This window comes from Schistocerca gregaria, chromosome 2, assembly GCF_023897955.1.
Source record: "Schistocerca gregaria isolate iqSchGreg1 chromosome 2, iqSchGreg1.2, whole genome shotgun sequence".
Lineage (NCBI taxonomy): Eukaryota > Metazoa > Arthropoda > Insecta > Orthoptera > Acrididae > Schistocerca > Schistocerca gregaria.
In genome coordinates, this window is record NC_064921.1 from 769,204,843 (window position 1) to 769,221,678 (window position 16,836).

Consider the following 16,836-nt stretch of genomic DNA (forward strand, 5'->3'; position numbering starts at 1 on the left):
ATATTTATGTGTTATGTTATTTTTTGTTTATAATTGCAGTTCTTATTTTAAATTAATTGTTGATGAGTTTCACCTCCGCAATTGGGGCAAATCTGATCACCATTGTATTTTGTATCCACGAACAGAATCAGACTTCCAGTGGAGTGAATCTGACCACTATTTTGATTTGTAAAAGATATACATATATATATTTGCAACAAAATTTTACAATTTCTAGACCAGAAAATTTTTTACAAGCGCATTAAACTTGAGATTTTGCTATAAAACACTTGCGTTCATGAAATCACACAAACATTAATTTTTAGTTATTGTATGTAATATTCAAAATAAAAGTATTTGCTCACTGTCGTAATCATCTATCCCTTCAAAAATAAATTTACCTCATTTTCTATGTTCTGGAACAATTTTTTTAATAACTTGGCTCTTTCTGCCTCAATTGCATCATCAGTTTCTCGAAGGACAAAATAAACATTACCACCAAGAACTTCCTTTCTCAGAAATGTCATTTCATAGATGTCATTAGAGATGCTTTCAATTTTACCAATAAAATACCTGAACCTTTTTTTCATAGGAAATTTAACTATGGTGAAATAATTTTCTTTAAATTCATGCCAATCTTTATCCTTCTCCTTGTGCATTATTTCATTTTCATTTGACTTGTGCTGTTCCAGATTACTATTAGACATTCCAGATAGGGACTCCCTGCTTGCAGCCCCATCACTTTCATTTTAATTGAAGTTGCCGATAACAGTCCTTTTTCCTGGAGTTGATGGTAAATGCTTTGCTTGGCACGGCTTTCCTTTTGCTTCACTAGAGCAAACCTGTATCAATTGCATTTCAAAGGCTGCTGCCCAAGAAACTTTTGATGAGCTGGTGCCATGTGCATTGTTATCGGTTGCTTCTGGAGTCTGTGAAATGACGTTATTGGGACAGAAAGAAAAATTCCTGCTTTCTGAATCCAGATATTACATTTGATTTGGACGTGATAGCTATATTTTCAAAGTTTTTTTAACAACCTAGGAAATTCAGATTTTGGTACCACTCCTCTATTCTTTTCTTCCTTTTCCAATCATCTAACACATTTCTCCAAGCAAGTTTTAAAGGTCAAAAAAGGCCACATCAAGTGGCAGACACAAATGAGTAGAATTAGATGGCAGAAGCACAAATTTAATGTCCTATTCCTGACACAGTTTAATCGTGCTATATAACAGATGACTCAAGAGATTGTCACCTACAATCACTTTAGGTCCCTCTAATTGCTGTTAGTTTGCCCTGTAAACAATGTATGTAGAGAGGAATGGGCCATTGGCAGCTACTGCTATCGTTACACTGATACTTGACTTACACTATCCTTTCAGTATGTCTAGTGCCTTGCTTCACTATTGCTTCACTTGTCCAGGATCATCACAAAAGCTTGTCTCGCCGTAGTTTACAATGTTGGATGAAGGGACACCACTCATCGTCACTTCAAGGGTTTTAAAATAATCATTCACTGTTTCTTGTGTAACTGCTGCCTTTGCCCTCTTCACATTTTAACTTACTCTAACCATTAGTTCTTTATTTCTTTTCAGAAAAGAGTTTACCAACTCATGATCAGGTCAATTATCATGAAATATTTTTTCATTCTTCCCTGCTCAATTGATATATGCCTGTACATTGTCCCTAACACCATTATTCCTCAAAGGAAATCCCCATTTCACACAACACAATAATCCTTCAACCATGCTTTTCTTCTCACTATTGGTTAACGCTGGTTGGCTGCCTATTTTGTATTAGTAAAAGGTGTACAACTTGGCCTCTGCTGTTTGCCGATAGGTGGCGACAACGGTAAGAAAGAAACAGATCACAGATGTCAGGCAGTTAGCTTGAACCTTGGTCACCATAACCTCATTCAAACATTAATTGATTTGTGTCTGCATCATAAAGCTGTTCTTGACTGAAAATGAAAGTTTAAGAGCCTAATTCTCATTATTTGCAGGAGGTGTTACTGTTTTGTTTCAGTATGAAGAAAACAGAGGCTGAGTCTCATCAAATGCTCTCAAGTATGTATGATAAGGACGTTATTAGTGAAAGAATATGTCGTGAGTGGTTTCAGTGCTCCTAGCCATGCTTTCATATCGATGGCCAAACCGAATATTCACAGCTCCAAGATCATGCTCTGCATTCGGTGAGACCAGTTCGACGTCGTGTACTATGAGGTGTTAAAACCAAGTGAAGCAATCACAGGTGCTTGTTATTGAACGCAATTAATGCGTTTGAGCAGAGCATTAAAAGAAAAATGGCTGCAATACAGCGAGAGGCACGATAAAGTGATTTTTCAGCACAACAACGCTTGACCCCACATTGCAAAAGAAGTCAAAACGTACTTGGAAATGTTAAAATGGGAGGTACTACCCCACCTGCCATGTTCTCCAGCCATTGCTCCCTCTGACTATCACCTGTTTAGATCAATGGCGCATGGCCTGGCTGACCAACACTTCCTATCTCATGAAGAAGTCACAAATTGGATCGATTCATGGATCGCATCCAAAGATGAACCATTATTTTGACACGGGATTTGTACACTGCGTGAGACAGTAGTGGCCAGTGACAGAAAATACTTTGAATGGTACATGTGTAACCAATTTGTTTCATTAAAGCCTCAAATGTTGGGGAAAAAATGGCAGAAGCAAAGTTGTACATTTTGTACCTTTCCTTGAGTTTATCGTTTTATGTGGTATATGGAACTGTGTATTGCTCTGAAGCTTTCTGGATGCTTAATTTTCCTAATTTGACAGCTTTCACCACCTTTAAAAGAAATTATGGTTTGTAGTTAGATTTTCATGTTGGTCCCAGAACCTTCTGGAATACTTGCATGATCGGATTCAGCCTACAAAACTGCAATTTTGTATCACTTAAGATGTTCACATGCAAGCAATAATATTGTAACTTACCAGTTACTCTTCGGGAGTAACAGGTGGCACCAGAAGTTTTCACACTGTTGTGTTGACTACACAAGTGTAGCACAAGTATCACATGCCTACTGACAATGCAATTTGCTGGTTGTGTGCATTCCAACATGCCACTGTTATTGATAGATTAGTCAAGAATGCATGACAATGATCAGCTGCAATGTAATTGTTAAAATGCTACACTCAGTTATCCAGAAGTGTAAAAATCGGTAAATGATCGGATTGTCACCACTTGATTGGATTCACCTTATTTTATGGTACTGGTGACAGAAGAGATGTCAATAACTACAGATATCTTTCTCTACTCACACCATTTTTCAATTTTTTTTCAGAGGGAGATGTATTCTAGAATAGTTTTCTATATGAGGAATAATATCCTTAGTAAATCAGTTAGGATTTCAGAAGAGTTATGCCACTGAGATTGCTATTTACATCTTCACTCAGCAAATTTTACACGCATTAAATAACAAAACATCATACCTAAGGCCTTTGGCTGAGCAGCTCATAATATTCTCTCAAATAAACTGAAATTTTTGTGGAATCAGTGCTAGAGCCAGTCAATGGAAAATTTGTTATCTAACTGAAAGAATGCAGAAAGTTGTACTTAATAATTCAATCAAGGTAAGCGTGGGAGATGCTTCTGAGTGGGGAGAAATTATTTATGGGGATTCCAAAAGCCTCAGTCTTAGGTGCACTATTGTTTCTCGTATACTTTGCCTGATTATTAAAGTGAAACATGCAGAAGACATAGTCAGATGTCAGTGTAACACTGTACATGTGCAGACCATAAGCTGAAATGGGCTGGAATTTTCTTTGAAAGATAGAATGACCACCAAAGTGCGTTAAATTTGTTCATGTTTAGTCTTCTCACTAGGACTGGTAGAGCACACCAGTAAACCCCTGATTCTCAGTGATCAAACTTCCATGTATAAAGTAACTACAAATATCTAATTACAAATGAGTTAATGCATTAAACATCTGATGTGATACATGTAGGCAAGAAAAAGTTTAGAAAAGCTTTGAAACAATGCTTAAATGTTTTTAGAAGTCATTAAGTACTCTCATTATGAAATACTGGAGGAAAATAGTAGGGGTACTTTGTATTCTTTTTTAAGCAAAATCAAGTTTTTCTTGCATCTCAATGTTAATGACACCGTATCTCTTAAACTATGTATCATAGAATTACATAATTTTGCAGGTCATTTATTGTCTTGCAAATAGAGTTAGTGGTAAAGAAGTAAGAAATTGAAATGCCATGCCTGATGCTGAACTTTTACTGTGAGCCATTGTAAGCAGAAGCTAGTTTTTCATGCATCTAAATGTCTACGATGTTGCACCTCCTGAACTATGTGTAATACAATCATATAAATTGGCAGGAACATTCAGTGTATAGATGGATACTGTCTACAAAGTGTGTTGCAAATGGAGTTAGTAGTAAAGAAGCAATAAATTAAAACACCATGTCTCATGTTGAGGTATTTCTGCATGAACAGAAAAATTTAGTAAGCAGTAAACTTTCCTCCTCTTGTCATTTTGTGGTGGCTGTCAGTGAGAAAGAGTTTCATAAAGCTTTTAAATTTTGTGTAAAGTTTGTTGGAAGTAACTAAATGCTCTTATCTTCAAATAATGGACTGCCTCAAGACAAGCACACAGCTTCTAACTCTAATACTTCTCTTATTGGGTTAAATTTTTATCAAAACTTTATACCTCTTGATGAGTAGGTTCTGACAGAAATTAATTTTTGTAATTCAGTCAATTACTATACAAAATATTGAAAATCAAATTTTTGTTGCCCTGGAATCTGTCACGTAGACAGTCTGCAACTGGTACAATTTATTAATATAGGTAAATTTCTTGATCAGAAAAAGTTGTTAAGTAATCAGTGTGAAGGACATGGAGGTGCCACGTACTGATGTGAGAAAGCTTGATCAGCACCTGACAGAGTCTGAATGGTGGCTCATTGTGGATTTCAGCTTTAACAACCAGTTGAATTGCGCTATACCCAGATCTGTGGGTCATTCAGATGCAACAGTGGTTTCATGTTGGAATGCACAGGAAGGCAAAGGCAGGCATATCTAATTTTTTTCAAACTGTTGCATCTTTGAGCCCCTGGTTAGTGATGTACGTCTAGCGGTTACAGAGGTCAAGGATCACACTTTATTAATAATTGTAGTACAAACTAATATCTCCAGTTATAGTTGCATTGTCAGCAAGTACACCAAATCTTTTAGTCCATACATGTATTTTTTCATCATTGCTAACTTTTCTACAAGAGCAATCGGCGAAGGATTCCAGTCCAGGAAGGGAGGCGTTTTCACAACGAACAATAGCTAGGGTAAACCAACCACTACCAGAATTTCCAGCAGTGACATCCAGAGTAAAATTAACCCTACAGCCTTGGAAGAATATAGGTCCATTTAAGATTACTGCTTGAGCCGTTCCATTGCCACCAAGTTCATTTTTGAGGCTTATAATATGTTTGTAGACAGGCATGAGGTGATGGCGTTGACGATGGCATATTACTATAAACATAACTAGGTCTACTTTGTGTCTTCAGGTCAATTCCACAATGCCAAGTCTTGTAGGCAATGACATCTCGATCTGTGAATGATTCCAGTCCAGGAAGGGAGGTGTTTTCACAATGAACAATGGCTAGGGTAAACCAACCACCACCAGAATTTCCACTAGCAACATCCAGAGTAAAATTAACCCTACAGCCTTGGAAGAATATAGGTCTGTCTACAAACATAACATAGAACATAGGCTTGTCTACATACATATTATAAGCCTCGAAAATAAACTTGGAGGCAATGGAACAGCTCAAAAAGTAATCTTAAATGGACCTATATTCTTCCGAGGCTGTAGAGTTAATTTTACTCTGGATGTCACTACTGGAAATTCTGGTAGTGGTTGGTTTACTCTAGCCATTGTTTGTTTTGAAAATGCCTCCCTTCCTGTACTTGAATCCTTCGCCGATCGAGATGTCATTGCCTACAAGACTTCGGATTGTGGAATTGACCCGAAGACTCAAAGTAGATGTAATGTGTATCGTCAACACCTGTGGACCAAGCACATTGTGTTGCACTGTGGACCAAGAACATTGTGACTGCTTCACTTCTGTGCCTGCCATCTGAGAGCCACCTAATGGGCTGCCTGCATCATTTCTGTGTCAGTGTGCATCATTGGTTGGATACTACCAGTGCTGAAATTGTAAATTATTGTACCTTGTGTAGAATGCTAGTAGCACCATAACACAAACTGCTTTATTTAGGACTGGTATTGTCACTAAGAAGCATGGACTAGTGATAATGAGATCACACTTTGTTCTTTGATGAATTGTGGTTTTGCACTACCCTGGATGACCATCACCTGTGAGTAGCGTAGCAACCAGAGAACAAACCACATTCCTCCAGTGTTTTTGAAAGGCACAGTGGTGTTACTCCCTGCATGTGCCTTCATGTCATGGCTGGTAGTGACTGAGGAAATTGTACATACATTGTGGGCATCCTGTGTCCTCATGTGTTACCTTTTAAGGAACAGTATTAAGGTTTTAATCAAAAGCTCACACCTCAGATACCATAATTTTACAAGTGCATTCAGTGCTATACATGAATCGTGTCTGCAAATTGCATTGTGGATAGAGTTCGTAGTTAATAAGAAATACATTAAAATGTCATTCCTGTGCTGAAGTTTCACTGCATGGACAGCAAAAATGTAGAACATGATAAACATTTTTCCTCTCTTCATTTCGCATAGTGCAATAGCAAGAAAACATTTTTTAAGTTTTGAAATTATGTGCAAAGTTTCTTGGAAATCACTAATTGCTTTCATTATCAAATACTGAAGGAATGTAGTAGAACTAATTATCTCTATTGTGTATTAGGTGAATGGTCATTTATATGCACTGCCTTACAAAAAGAGTAAGGCACCTAGAAGGGGGAGAAGAAACAAAATGAAAAGTCATGGATGGAGAGGTTATTTGCTGTTGCTTCAGTGATTATAAAATCTAATCAATTCTTCAAAGGACTTGGAAGTATTAGCCTATTTATCAGTGTCACATTGCACTCCCTTTGGCCTGGATGCATGCACTGCTTCAGTTGGAAAGGGTGTCATAAGGCCACTGTGTCCCCTCCTGAGGCAAGCTGGCCCACAAATGTTTTAATTGGTCATTGATACTGACAATGGGACAGAGTTTATGTCCAAGTTAGTTCTACACTTGTTTTTTCGGGTACAGATCTGGGGATCCTGCTGGCCACAGGAGTACTTCAACATTACATAGACATTTGACAGAGACACGTGCAATGAGTGGACGAGCAGCATCCTGTCAAAAAATTACACCTCAACACTGTTCCTTAAAAGGTAACACATGAGGACACAGGATGCCCACAATGTATGTACAGTTGTGGCATCAGAGTTTCCTCAGTCACTACTAGCCATTACATGAAGGTACATGCAGGGGCTTCCCACACAATGATGCTGGGAGTAACACCACTGTGCCTTTCAAAAACACTGGAGGAATGTGGTCTGTTCTCTGGTTGCTGTCCTACTCACAGACGATGGTCATCCAGGGTAGTGCAGAACCACAATTCATCAAAGAACAAAGTGCGATGTCATTATCATTTGGTGGAGATCTTTTATTGACCTCCAACAAATTTTCAACAAAATTTCAGTCCTTTACTAAAATTTGTGTTTTTTAAATGCCTAACATCAAATATTTAATGGATTAACTCATTTGAAAAGTAATCAGAGGTTTGAAGCTGTTTCATACCGGGAGATTAAATTTTTAATAAGGGGTTGGGGTGTACTTAGAATAACTAGGATGGAAACTTGAAAATGTTAAGGTGTCTAAATTGATGAGAACTTAAAATGGAAAAAAAACACATTCATAAACTCGTAAAACAACTCAGTTCATGCACTACTGAACATTGGATCATTGCAAATCTTGTGGCGAGACAAATCCACAAGTTAACAAATTCTGCATATTTTCATTCAAGAATGACTATGGATAACAATTATGGGTAACTTAACTTTAGGAAAGATAGTGTTCACTGCTGAGAATTGCTAGTAAAAAGACAAGGTAAACAGATTAATCTTAATACCAAGGGACAATAATGCTAAATATGGAACTGAGCCATTATTAATCTTCAAGGCATCATACATCCTTCAGTCAAAGCAAAGGAACATAAGATGAAGAACAGTGTGTGGTCTAGACTTAACTGACTAAATGTGCACTATAAAGTAAATAAATACGATGGATGAAAAATCCACCCACCAAGCAGTGGCAGGAGGACACACATATAAAAATGTTAAAGCTTGCAAGTTTACAGAGCTAGTGGTTGCTTCTTCTGGCAAAAGAGTTGAAAAGGAAGGAAGAGAAGTGAAGGAAAAGAATAGGTGAGTTATAGGCAAAAGGGTAGAGTTTGGAAAAGTGCACAGAACCCTTGGTCAGGATGGACAGGATGAGAAGGAAAGACCGATTATTGGGGACTGCATCAGATGAGGTTTGAAGACATGAGAGCGTAGAGATGGAAGATTGGGTAATACATAAGACAGAAAGTGCATTGTGTGTGACAGAGGTGGGATGGGGAGTTGGCAAAAATAGACAGGTCAGTAAATGAAAGATATAGAAAAACAAAAGAGAGTGAAGAAAGGAATAGTTACCATGAAGAAATGCTGAGACTGAAGAAATTAATGTAAATTAAGATCAGGTGGGTGGTGAAAACCAAGGACATATTGTAATTCAGTTAATGTCAATTTCGACCTGTGGACTTCTGAGACACATGTCTGTGTTAAGAACACAGATGCTACATGTGATAAAACAGACATCAAAGCCACAACTGCCATGTTATAGAGTGTGTTCTGCAAGAAGATGTTGTATATTGCCAGTATACAATCTCTGCCTATGCCCAGTCATCCTAACTGATAACTTGTTGGTAGTCATGCCAATTCAAAAGGCCAAACACTGTTTACATAACACCTGGTATATGATATGTATTGCTTCACAAGTGGCTCTTCCTTTGCTTTTATAGGACTTGTATAGGTGGTGGTAGGAGGGGTGCATATGGCCAGTCTTACAGCGGGGATGGCCACAGGAGTAGGAGCCACAGGGTAGGGAGATGGGTGTAGAAGGAGCATAGGGTCTGATGAGGATATTGCAGAGATTGGGAGGGCAACAAAAAGCTGTTCTAGGTGTGATGGGGAAAATGTTGGACAAAATAAATCTTATTTTAGATCATGATATTAGGAAGTCATAGCCTTGTTGAAGTAGCTGATTAACACATTAATGATCTGGATAACACTCAGCGACAAGAGGTGTACTCCTTAGTTGTTTTATGGAGGGATCAGTAGTACCAGGACTGGACATGATGGCCTGGGAAATCTGCTTTTGATCTAGGCTGGGAATAATTACATCCATTGAAGGCTGAGGTGAAATGGTGGTGTACAGCTGTAGAGAGTCTGCATCTTAACAAACACATTTACCTCGAATGTCAAGGCTGTGTGGGAGGAAACATTCAACATGAAAAGGATGGAAACTGTAAAAATGTAAGTTCTATTGTTTGTTAGTAGTTTTAATGTGAACTGAAGCATCATCTGACCTTCAGTGTGGCTGACCTGTTAAAAATCTTGGAATCTCAAATATATTCTCCTAGTAAAATTTCACACGATCTTATTTCAAATTTCATGTCAATTTGCTTGATATTAATCTACCCTCACTGGTCAGCTACACACTTTTGTTCACATTAAATCTACAAACAAACAACAGCATTTACATTAATTTCTTCGGTCTCAGCACTTCTTCATAGCAGCTATTCCTTTTCTCACTTTCTTTGTTTTACACATCTTACATTATCTGACCTGTCTGTTTTTCCCATCCAGTGCTCCTATCACATACAATGCACTTTCTGTCTTGTGTATTACCCTATCTTCCACCTTTAAGCTCTCATGTTTTCAAGTCTCATCCGGTGCAGTCCCCCAACAATCAGTGTTTCCTTCTCATCCCGTCCAGTAAGTCTCCCCTGATCTGGGGTTCTGGGCACTTTTACAAACTCTACCCCTTTTTCTATATCACAGCAGTGCCTTTCCTTCACCCCTATTCCTTCCCCTTCAACCCTACTGCCAGAAGAAGCAGTCACTGTCTTTGAAAGCTTGCAAAGTTTAACACCTTTATATGTGAGTTCTGTTGTTGCCACTGGGCAAGTAGATCTTTTATCTACCCAATTACATTTCATTATCAAAAATTGATCATTTTTGTTGACAAATGAAGGCACTGCAATTCTTCTACCTGTACTTATGGGTCTCATCAACAAATTGGGATATCTGGTCAATGAACACCCACAGTCAAAATATAGTTGAATGTTCAGAGACTTCACAGAAATCATACCTCCAACGCCTCTTCAATATTTACCATAGGGTAATAGTTATCTGATCCTTGAAGAGGACTGTGTAAATGTTCATTAATTTATGGTACATCATATAGTAATCAAACCGCTTCATTTTCTGAGTGAATGGTTTCTTCAGTTTTTCTGAATTGCTCCAGAAGTTCATTACGTTAGACAGCATGGAGAGCAATTATGCAAAATAAGTCCGCACTCTAATCTTCAAATCAATGAAATACAAGACAAGTCCACCTTTATCTCTGAAACATGTGAATTAAATGTTTGATTAGTTTATCTATGTACTAATTCAATTTTAACATGTTTATTTATGATGCCAATAACTAACTTTTATTTGTTTGAACCTGTGCTATATCAGCCTTTGTGGGATTATAAGACTTACATAAAACAACTGGAGGTTTTAATTCACATATCAAAAGTGAGTCAGTTTCTATTTAACTCACTACATATACATGATCAACAAAATTACTGACAGTAGAAACAAAAAACACGATCTTTTAAGTAAAACTTCAGTTTATTTCTAAATAAAAAAGATAACATCAGTCAGTGAACATTTTCAATAAAAAATCACAGTTTCTGCAAAACAGTAAGCAGAACTAAGAATAAATACAATAAGCTGGGAGCACACTATGTGACTACTGTAAAGTGAAATAATTGTGAAGCAAGAGGATATTTTTTATACACAATAAGTTATGATAAGTTTTCTGAAAAGGAAAGTTGCTGCTCACCATATACTGGAGATGCTGAATCACAAGTAGGCACAAAGAAACGACTGTCACAATTTAAGCTTTCAGCCAATAAGGCCTCATATTGTGACAGTCTTTTTGTTGTGCCTATGTGTGACTCAGAATCTCCACTATATGGTGAGAAGCAATTTTCTTTTTCACAATATGGTTACATTCCCATCCTGGATTTTCCATTATTTGATAAATGAGTATTCTTATTCAGTTACCAACAAATTAATTACAGTGTTATGAAGTGGAAAATAATTTGATAAAAATGTCTACATTAGACATATTTATAATACCTAAGCATACACTGTCACTGATCCAGGACATTGCATTGCAGTAGTGCAAGTTAAACTTGGGAAAATGTCACAGTCTCAGGATTTTACAATAATAAGCTCTACATTAAGAATTAATTATGTGTTATTTTCATTAATGGGCTAGTTGTAGTAGAGAAGCACTTTCATTTACCACATTGAAATTTTATTGAGTTATAGCATATACATATTTGTTAGCACTATTCACCATTTAGAAGAATGCATTTATAAACACTGTAAACTCTTATAAGAACACCACTTACAGGTCACGCTAGCATTATGTGGTGAATGAAATATGCATTTTAAAAGGTTAATTTCAAATTTATAATTTATAATAGCAAACATGGAGTTAACAATTCTGCTCTAATTAAGACTAAAAATATTTGTTCATTGCCTCTTCATGACTAGGATTGTGTGCTCCATCCATTATTGTCACAATAAACACACATACAATATGGTGCAAAAAGGTTGCTACAAAAATCCATCATTTTTTTGAGGTGGAATTTCCATTGTCAGAATGTTTGACATATATTTTCTTTTATGTATCTTTCCCTGTCATTATGTTCTTGAGTATAAGCCCAAGTATGGAATATTATACACATATTACATTAAAAAAAGTGTTGGCACAGCGATTCAGGTTGGAGGACAAGCATTTCTCAGAATTTTATATTGAGTGTGTAGTAACTGATAAAAACAATTTCCTGAGGAGGTTTATAAATGTTCATCACACCGAACATTTTTGATCATTTACTCTGAGCCCTTTGTTTCAATCAGAACTACACAGGAACTTGGATAGTGTGATGAATATCACTGTCAATACTTCATGCAACAAGTAATTCTTTATTCTGAATAATATCTGAATGACTAAATAACAGTAAGACATTGAAACCAAAAATAACTCTTGAGAACTGATATCTCACAAGAAAGTACAATTCTGCAGCTGCAGCTGTGTGTGTTTTGGTTTATTGCCATGTTATTATACAGTACTGCATCACACAGTTGGAACTTTATGTTTGTTTGACTAGTTTTTAAACACACAGGTGTGTGTGGGGTTTCCTCTTTAGTTATCCAGAGCAGATGATGCTGAGATCCACTGCATTCTGATAAGCAGCTGCATATTTTTCATGTGCTGTAACATACAACAGATGAAAATAAATTTGTCTTTCTTTCTTCCTTAGACACACTCACACACACACACACACACACACACACACACACAAATGCATACAGCAAAAACAGATCCTTATCATTGTTCTCATACAAGGACTACCTGAAAAATAAATTAAACAACTAAGCATTCACCATGTCTGTCTTAGCCAATGTAACTCATACAAATACAAAAAATTATAGGTCTTTTTTTGTACCATAGTTACTTTGAGGCAATTATGAGATATGGTGTTGCCTTTTGGGGAAATGCTAGCAAACCTGACAAGAACTTTAACTTTGCAGAAAAAAAATTGTCTGGAAAATGTGCAATACAAGGTGAAGGGAATCTTGTTGGCCACAGCTAAGAAACATAAATATTCTAAATGTTCTCTCTACAGCTGCATCAACATACATACTCCGTAAACCATCATATGGTATATGCTAGTAGGTACCTCTTACCAATGATAGATACTCATTTCCTTTCCTATTACATTTGCAAATGTAGTGAGTAAAAAACAACTGTCTATATGCCTTTGTATGTGTCCTACTTTCTCTTAACTTGTCTTCATGGTCCTTACATGAAATGTATATTGATGGCAGCAGAATCATTCTGGAGACACCTGCAAATACTGTTCTCTAAATTTTCTCAATAGCGTTTGCAAGAAGAATGTTAACATACCTACAGGGATTGCCATTTGAGTTTACACAGCATCTCTGTAACACTTGTATGTTGATCACACTTACCAGTAACAAATCTAGCAGCATGTCTCTGAACTGCTTCAATATCTTCATTTAATCCTTTCAATGTGGGAGAGCTTAACATGAGCCCTCCTTTCAATCATTTTACAAGCTTCAGAATGGCATATATAGAGATAACTGACTGCAGAACAGGAAAACAACTACAACTGCTTTGTAGTGGAAAGGTGTCAGGACTAGATAAGATACCATTAAGATTCTACAGAGATTATGTGAAGGAACTTGCTCCCTTTCTAGCAACAGTTTATTGTAGGTTGTTGAAGCAATGGAGAGTACCTAGGGACTTGAACAAATGCAGGTCATTCCCATTTTTAAAAAGGGTCAGGATAGATGCACATAATTGTAGGCCTATATAGTTCATGTCAAATTTTTCAAGACTCATCGAATATGTTTTATGATAATGTATTATGATGTTTTTTGAGAATGAAAATGTCCTCTATAAAAATCAACATGGATCCCACAAATAGAGATCTCATGAATCTCAGCTCGCTCTGTTCCTCCATGAGATCCAAAGCACTATTGACATCAGCACTCATGTTGATGCAGTGTTCATTAACTTCAGCAAGGCATTTGACACTGTACCACACCACCTCTTAGTGAAAAAATAACTGATCTTACGAAGTATTGGACGATATCTGTGACTGGATTCAAAACTTCCAGGCAGACAGAATTCAACACTTACTCTTCATGGAACAAAATTGACATAATCATATAAAGGAAGTTTCATGGGAGTATGACATGGAAGTATGACAGTTACTGTTTACAATGTGTATGAATGATCTAGGAGAATATATCTGAAGCTATTTGAGGCAGTTTTTAGATGATGTACTTATCTATAAGAAGGGAACAACACCATGATTTGCAGAAAGATCTACAGGGGATTGATTAATGGCATAGGGCCAGGCAGTCAAATCTGAATGTGAATAAGCATAACATATTGCACATACATAGGAAAAGAAAGTCACTACTGTTCAAGTACCCTATTGATGATAAATTGTTGGAAACAGTAACTACCATAAAATATCTAGGGGTATCTATCTAGATAGATACATTTAATTGATGAAAGGAGAAAATATAAAAATGCAGTAAATGAAGCAGGCAAAAAGGAATACAAATGTCTCAAAAATGAGATCAACAGGAAGTGCAAAATGGCTAAGCAGGGATGGCTAGAGGACAAATGTAAGGATGTAGAAGCTTATCTCACTAGGGGTAAGATAGATACTGCCTACAGGAAAATTAAAGAGACCTTTGGAGAGAAGAGAACCACGTGTATGAATATCAAGAACTCAGATGGCAACCCAGTTCTAAGCAAAGAAGGGAAGGCAGAAAGGTGGAAGGAGTATATAGAAGGTTTATACAAGGGCGATGTACTTGAGGACAATATTATGGAAATGGAAGAGGATGTAGATGAAGACGAAATGGGAGATAAGATACTGCGTGAAGAGTTTGACAGAGCACTGAAAGACCTGAATCGAAACAAGGCCCCCGGAGTAGACAACTTTCCATTAGAACTACTGACGGCCTTGGGAGAGCCAGTCATGACAAAACTCTACCAGCTGGTGAACAAGATGTATGAGACAGACGAAATACCCTCAGACTTCAAGAAGAATATAATAATTCCAATCCCAAAGAAAGCAGGTGCTGACAGATGTGAAAATTACCAAACTATCAGTTTAATAAGTCACAACTGCAAAATACTAACGCAAATTCTTTACAGACGAATGGAAAAACTGGTAGATGCGGACCTTGGGGAGGATCAGTTTGGATTCCGTAGAAATGTTGGAACACGTGAGGGAATAATGACTTTACAACTTATCTTAGAAGAAAGATTAAGAAAAGACAAACCTTTGTTTCTAGCATTTGTAGACTTAGAGAAAGCTTTTGACAATGTTGACTGGAATACTCTCTTTCAAATTCTGAAGGTGGCAGGGGTAAAATACAGGGAGCGAAAGGTTATTTACAATTTGTACAGAAACCAGACGGCAGTTATTACAGTCGAGGGGCATAAAAGGGAAGCAGTGGTTGGGAAAGGAGTGAGACAGGGTTGTAGCCTCTCCCCGATGTTATTCAATCTGTATATTGAGAGAGCAGTAAAGGAAACAAAAGAAAAATTTGGAGTAGGTATTAAAATTCATGGAGAAGAAGTAAAAACTTTGAGGTTCGCCGATGACATTGTAATTCTGTCAGAGACGGCAAAGGACTTGGAAGAGCAGTTGAACGGAATGGACAGTGTCTTGAAAGGAGGATATAAGATGAACATCAACAAAAGCAAAATGAGGATACTGGAATGTAATCAAATTAAATCAAGTGATGCTGAGGGAATTAGATTAGGAAATGAGACACTTAAAATAGCAAAGGAGTTTTGCTATTTGGGGAGCAAAATAACCGATGATGGTCGAAGAAGAGAGGATATAAAATGTAGACTGGCAATGGCAAGGAAAGCATTTCTGAAGAAGAGAAATTTGTTAACGTCGAATATAGATTTATGTATCAGGAAGTCGTTTCTGAAAGTATTTGTTTGGAGTGTAGCCATGTATGGAAGTGAAACATCTTTCCTTCTCACCCCATGCAGTAAGTCTCCTCTGGCATGCGGTTCTGGGTGACTTTCCCGAAATCTACCCCTTTTCCTAGACCTCTCCAATCCTTATCCTTCACCCCTCTTCTTTCCCCTTCAACTCTTGTGCCTGAAGAAGGAGCCACTGGCTCCGAAAGCTTGCCTAATTACAACCTTCTTTTGTGTGTTGTTCTGCCGCCACTTGGTGGGTAGTTATTATCTGTAACTTACAATTCTCCCTCCTTGGACCTATATGAACTAATTCTCTTCAGAAATAAAAATCTTAAACTGTTTCTTCAAAATAGCTTGCGGCACTGGTATGGAACTAGGAAAAAGAAAGTTTCATGCTCCCTACATGAATGTGATGAATGGCATCTTTGGCTTGTCACACAGATACTGCAATAGAAGGGAATGAATATATGATACACATTAAATGACAAAAATTTTCAAAAGGTTGCAACTGTGTCATTTACAAAAAAATTATGGACGTCTCTGATACAGAAATACTACTTACTACTCTGCTGAGGAATTTTTAATGGTGAACAGGTCATTTGAGGATGATAAAAAATCAAATTCAGACTCTGGAGTTCTATGATAACTAATATTGTATTCCACGTGTAATCTATTCCAGTTACAAGCTGACAAGTCTCCTGTACACTAAATTAATAATTTAACTTGTATGTTAAATGACAATAAAATTCTGATTCTGTAATTTCCCTTCCATCTTCATTAGCTTACATATGCATGAGATAAAGAAAAAACATACACGCACATGTCACATTTTAACAGTTTCATAGATAAGATAAAAATATTCTTTTATGACCATTCACTAAAACAAATAATGCATTCAAAAATTACATGTAGAATTCAGTCAGACAACAATGCCCAGTAGTTACAAGAAAACACAGGTCCCACCAGCCTACAAGAAGGGTAGTAGAAGTGTCCCGCAAAACTACTGTCCAGTATCTTTGACATCAATTTGTTGTATAATCT

The 16,836-nt window shown here is 37.0% G+C and overlaps 1 protein-coding gene across 1 annotated transcript in view; it reads right to left on the reverse strand.

The window, feature by feature from the left end:
• Positions 1 to 10,840: 10,840 nt before the first annotated feature.
• The window catches only part of LOC126334996 (sodium-independent sulfate anion transporter-like), a 159,566-nt gene continuing 153,570 nt past the window's right edge, over positions 10,841 to 16,836 (reverse strand). The window contains exon 13 of the mRNA XM_049997812.1: positions 10,841 to 12,516. Coding sequence (XP_049853769.1) covers positions 12,452 to 12,516 — 65 coding nt within the window. The 3' untranslated portion in view covers positions 10,841 to 12,451. The remainder of the gene's footprint in view (positions 12,517 to 16,836) is intronic.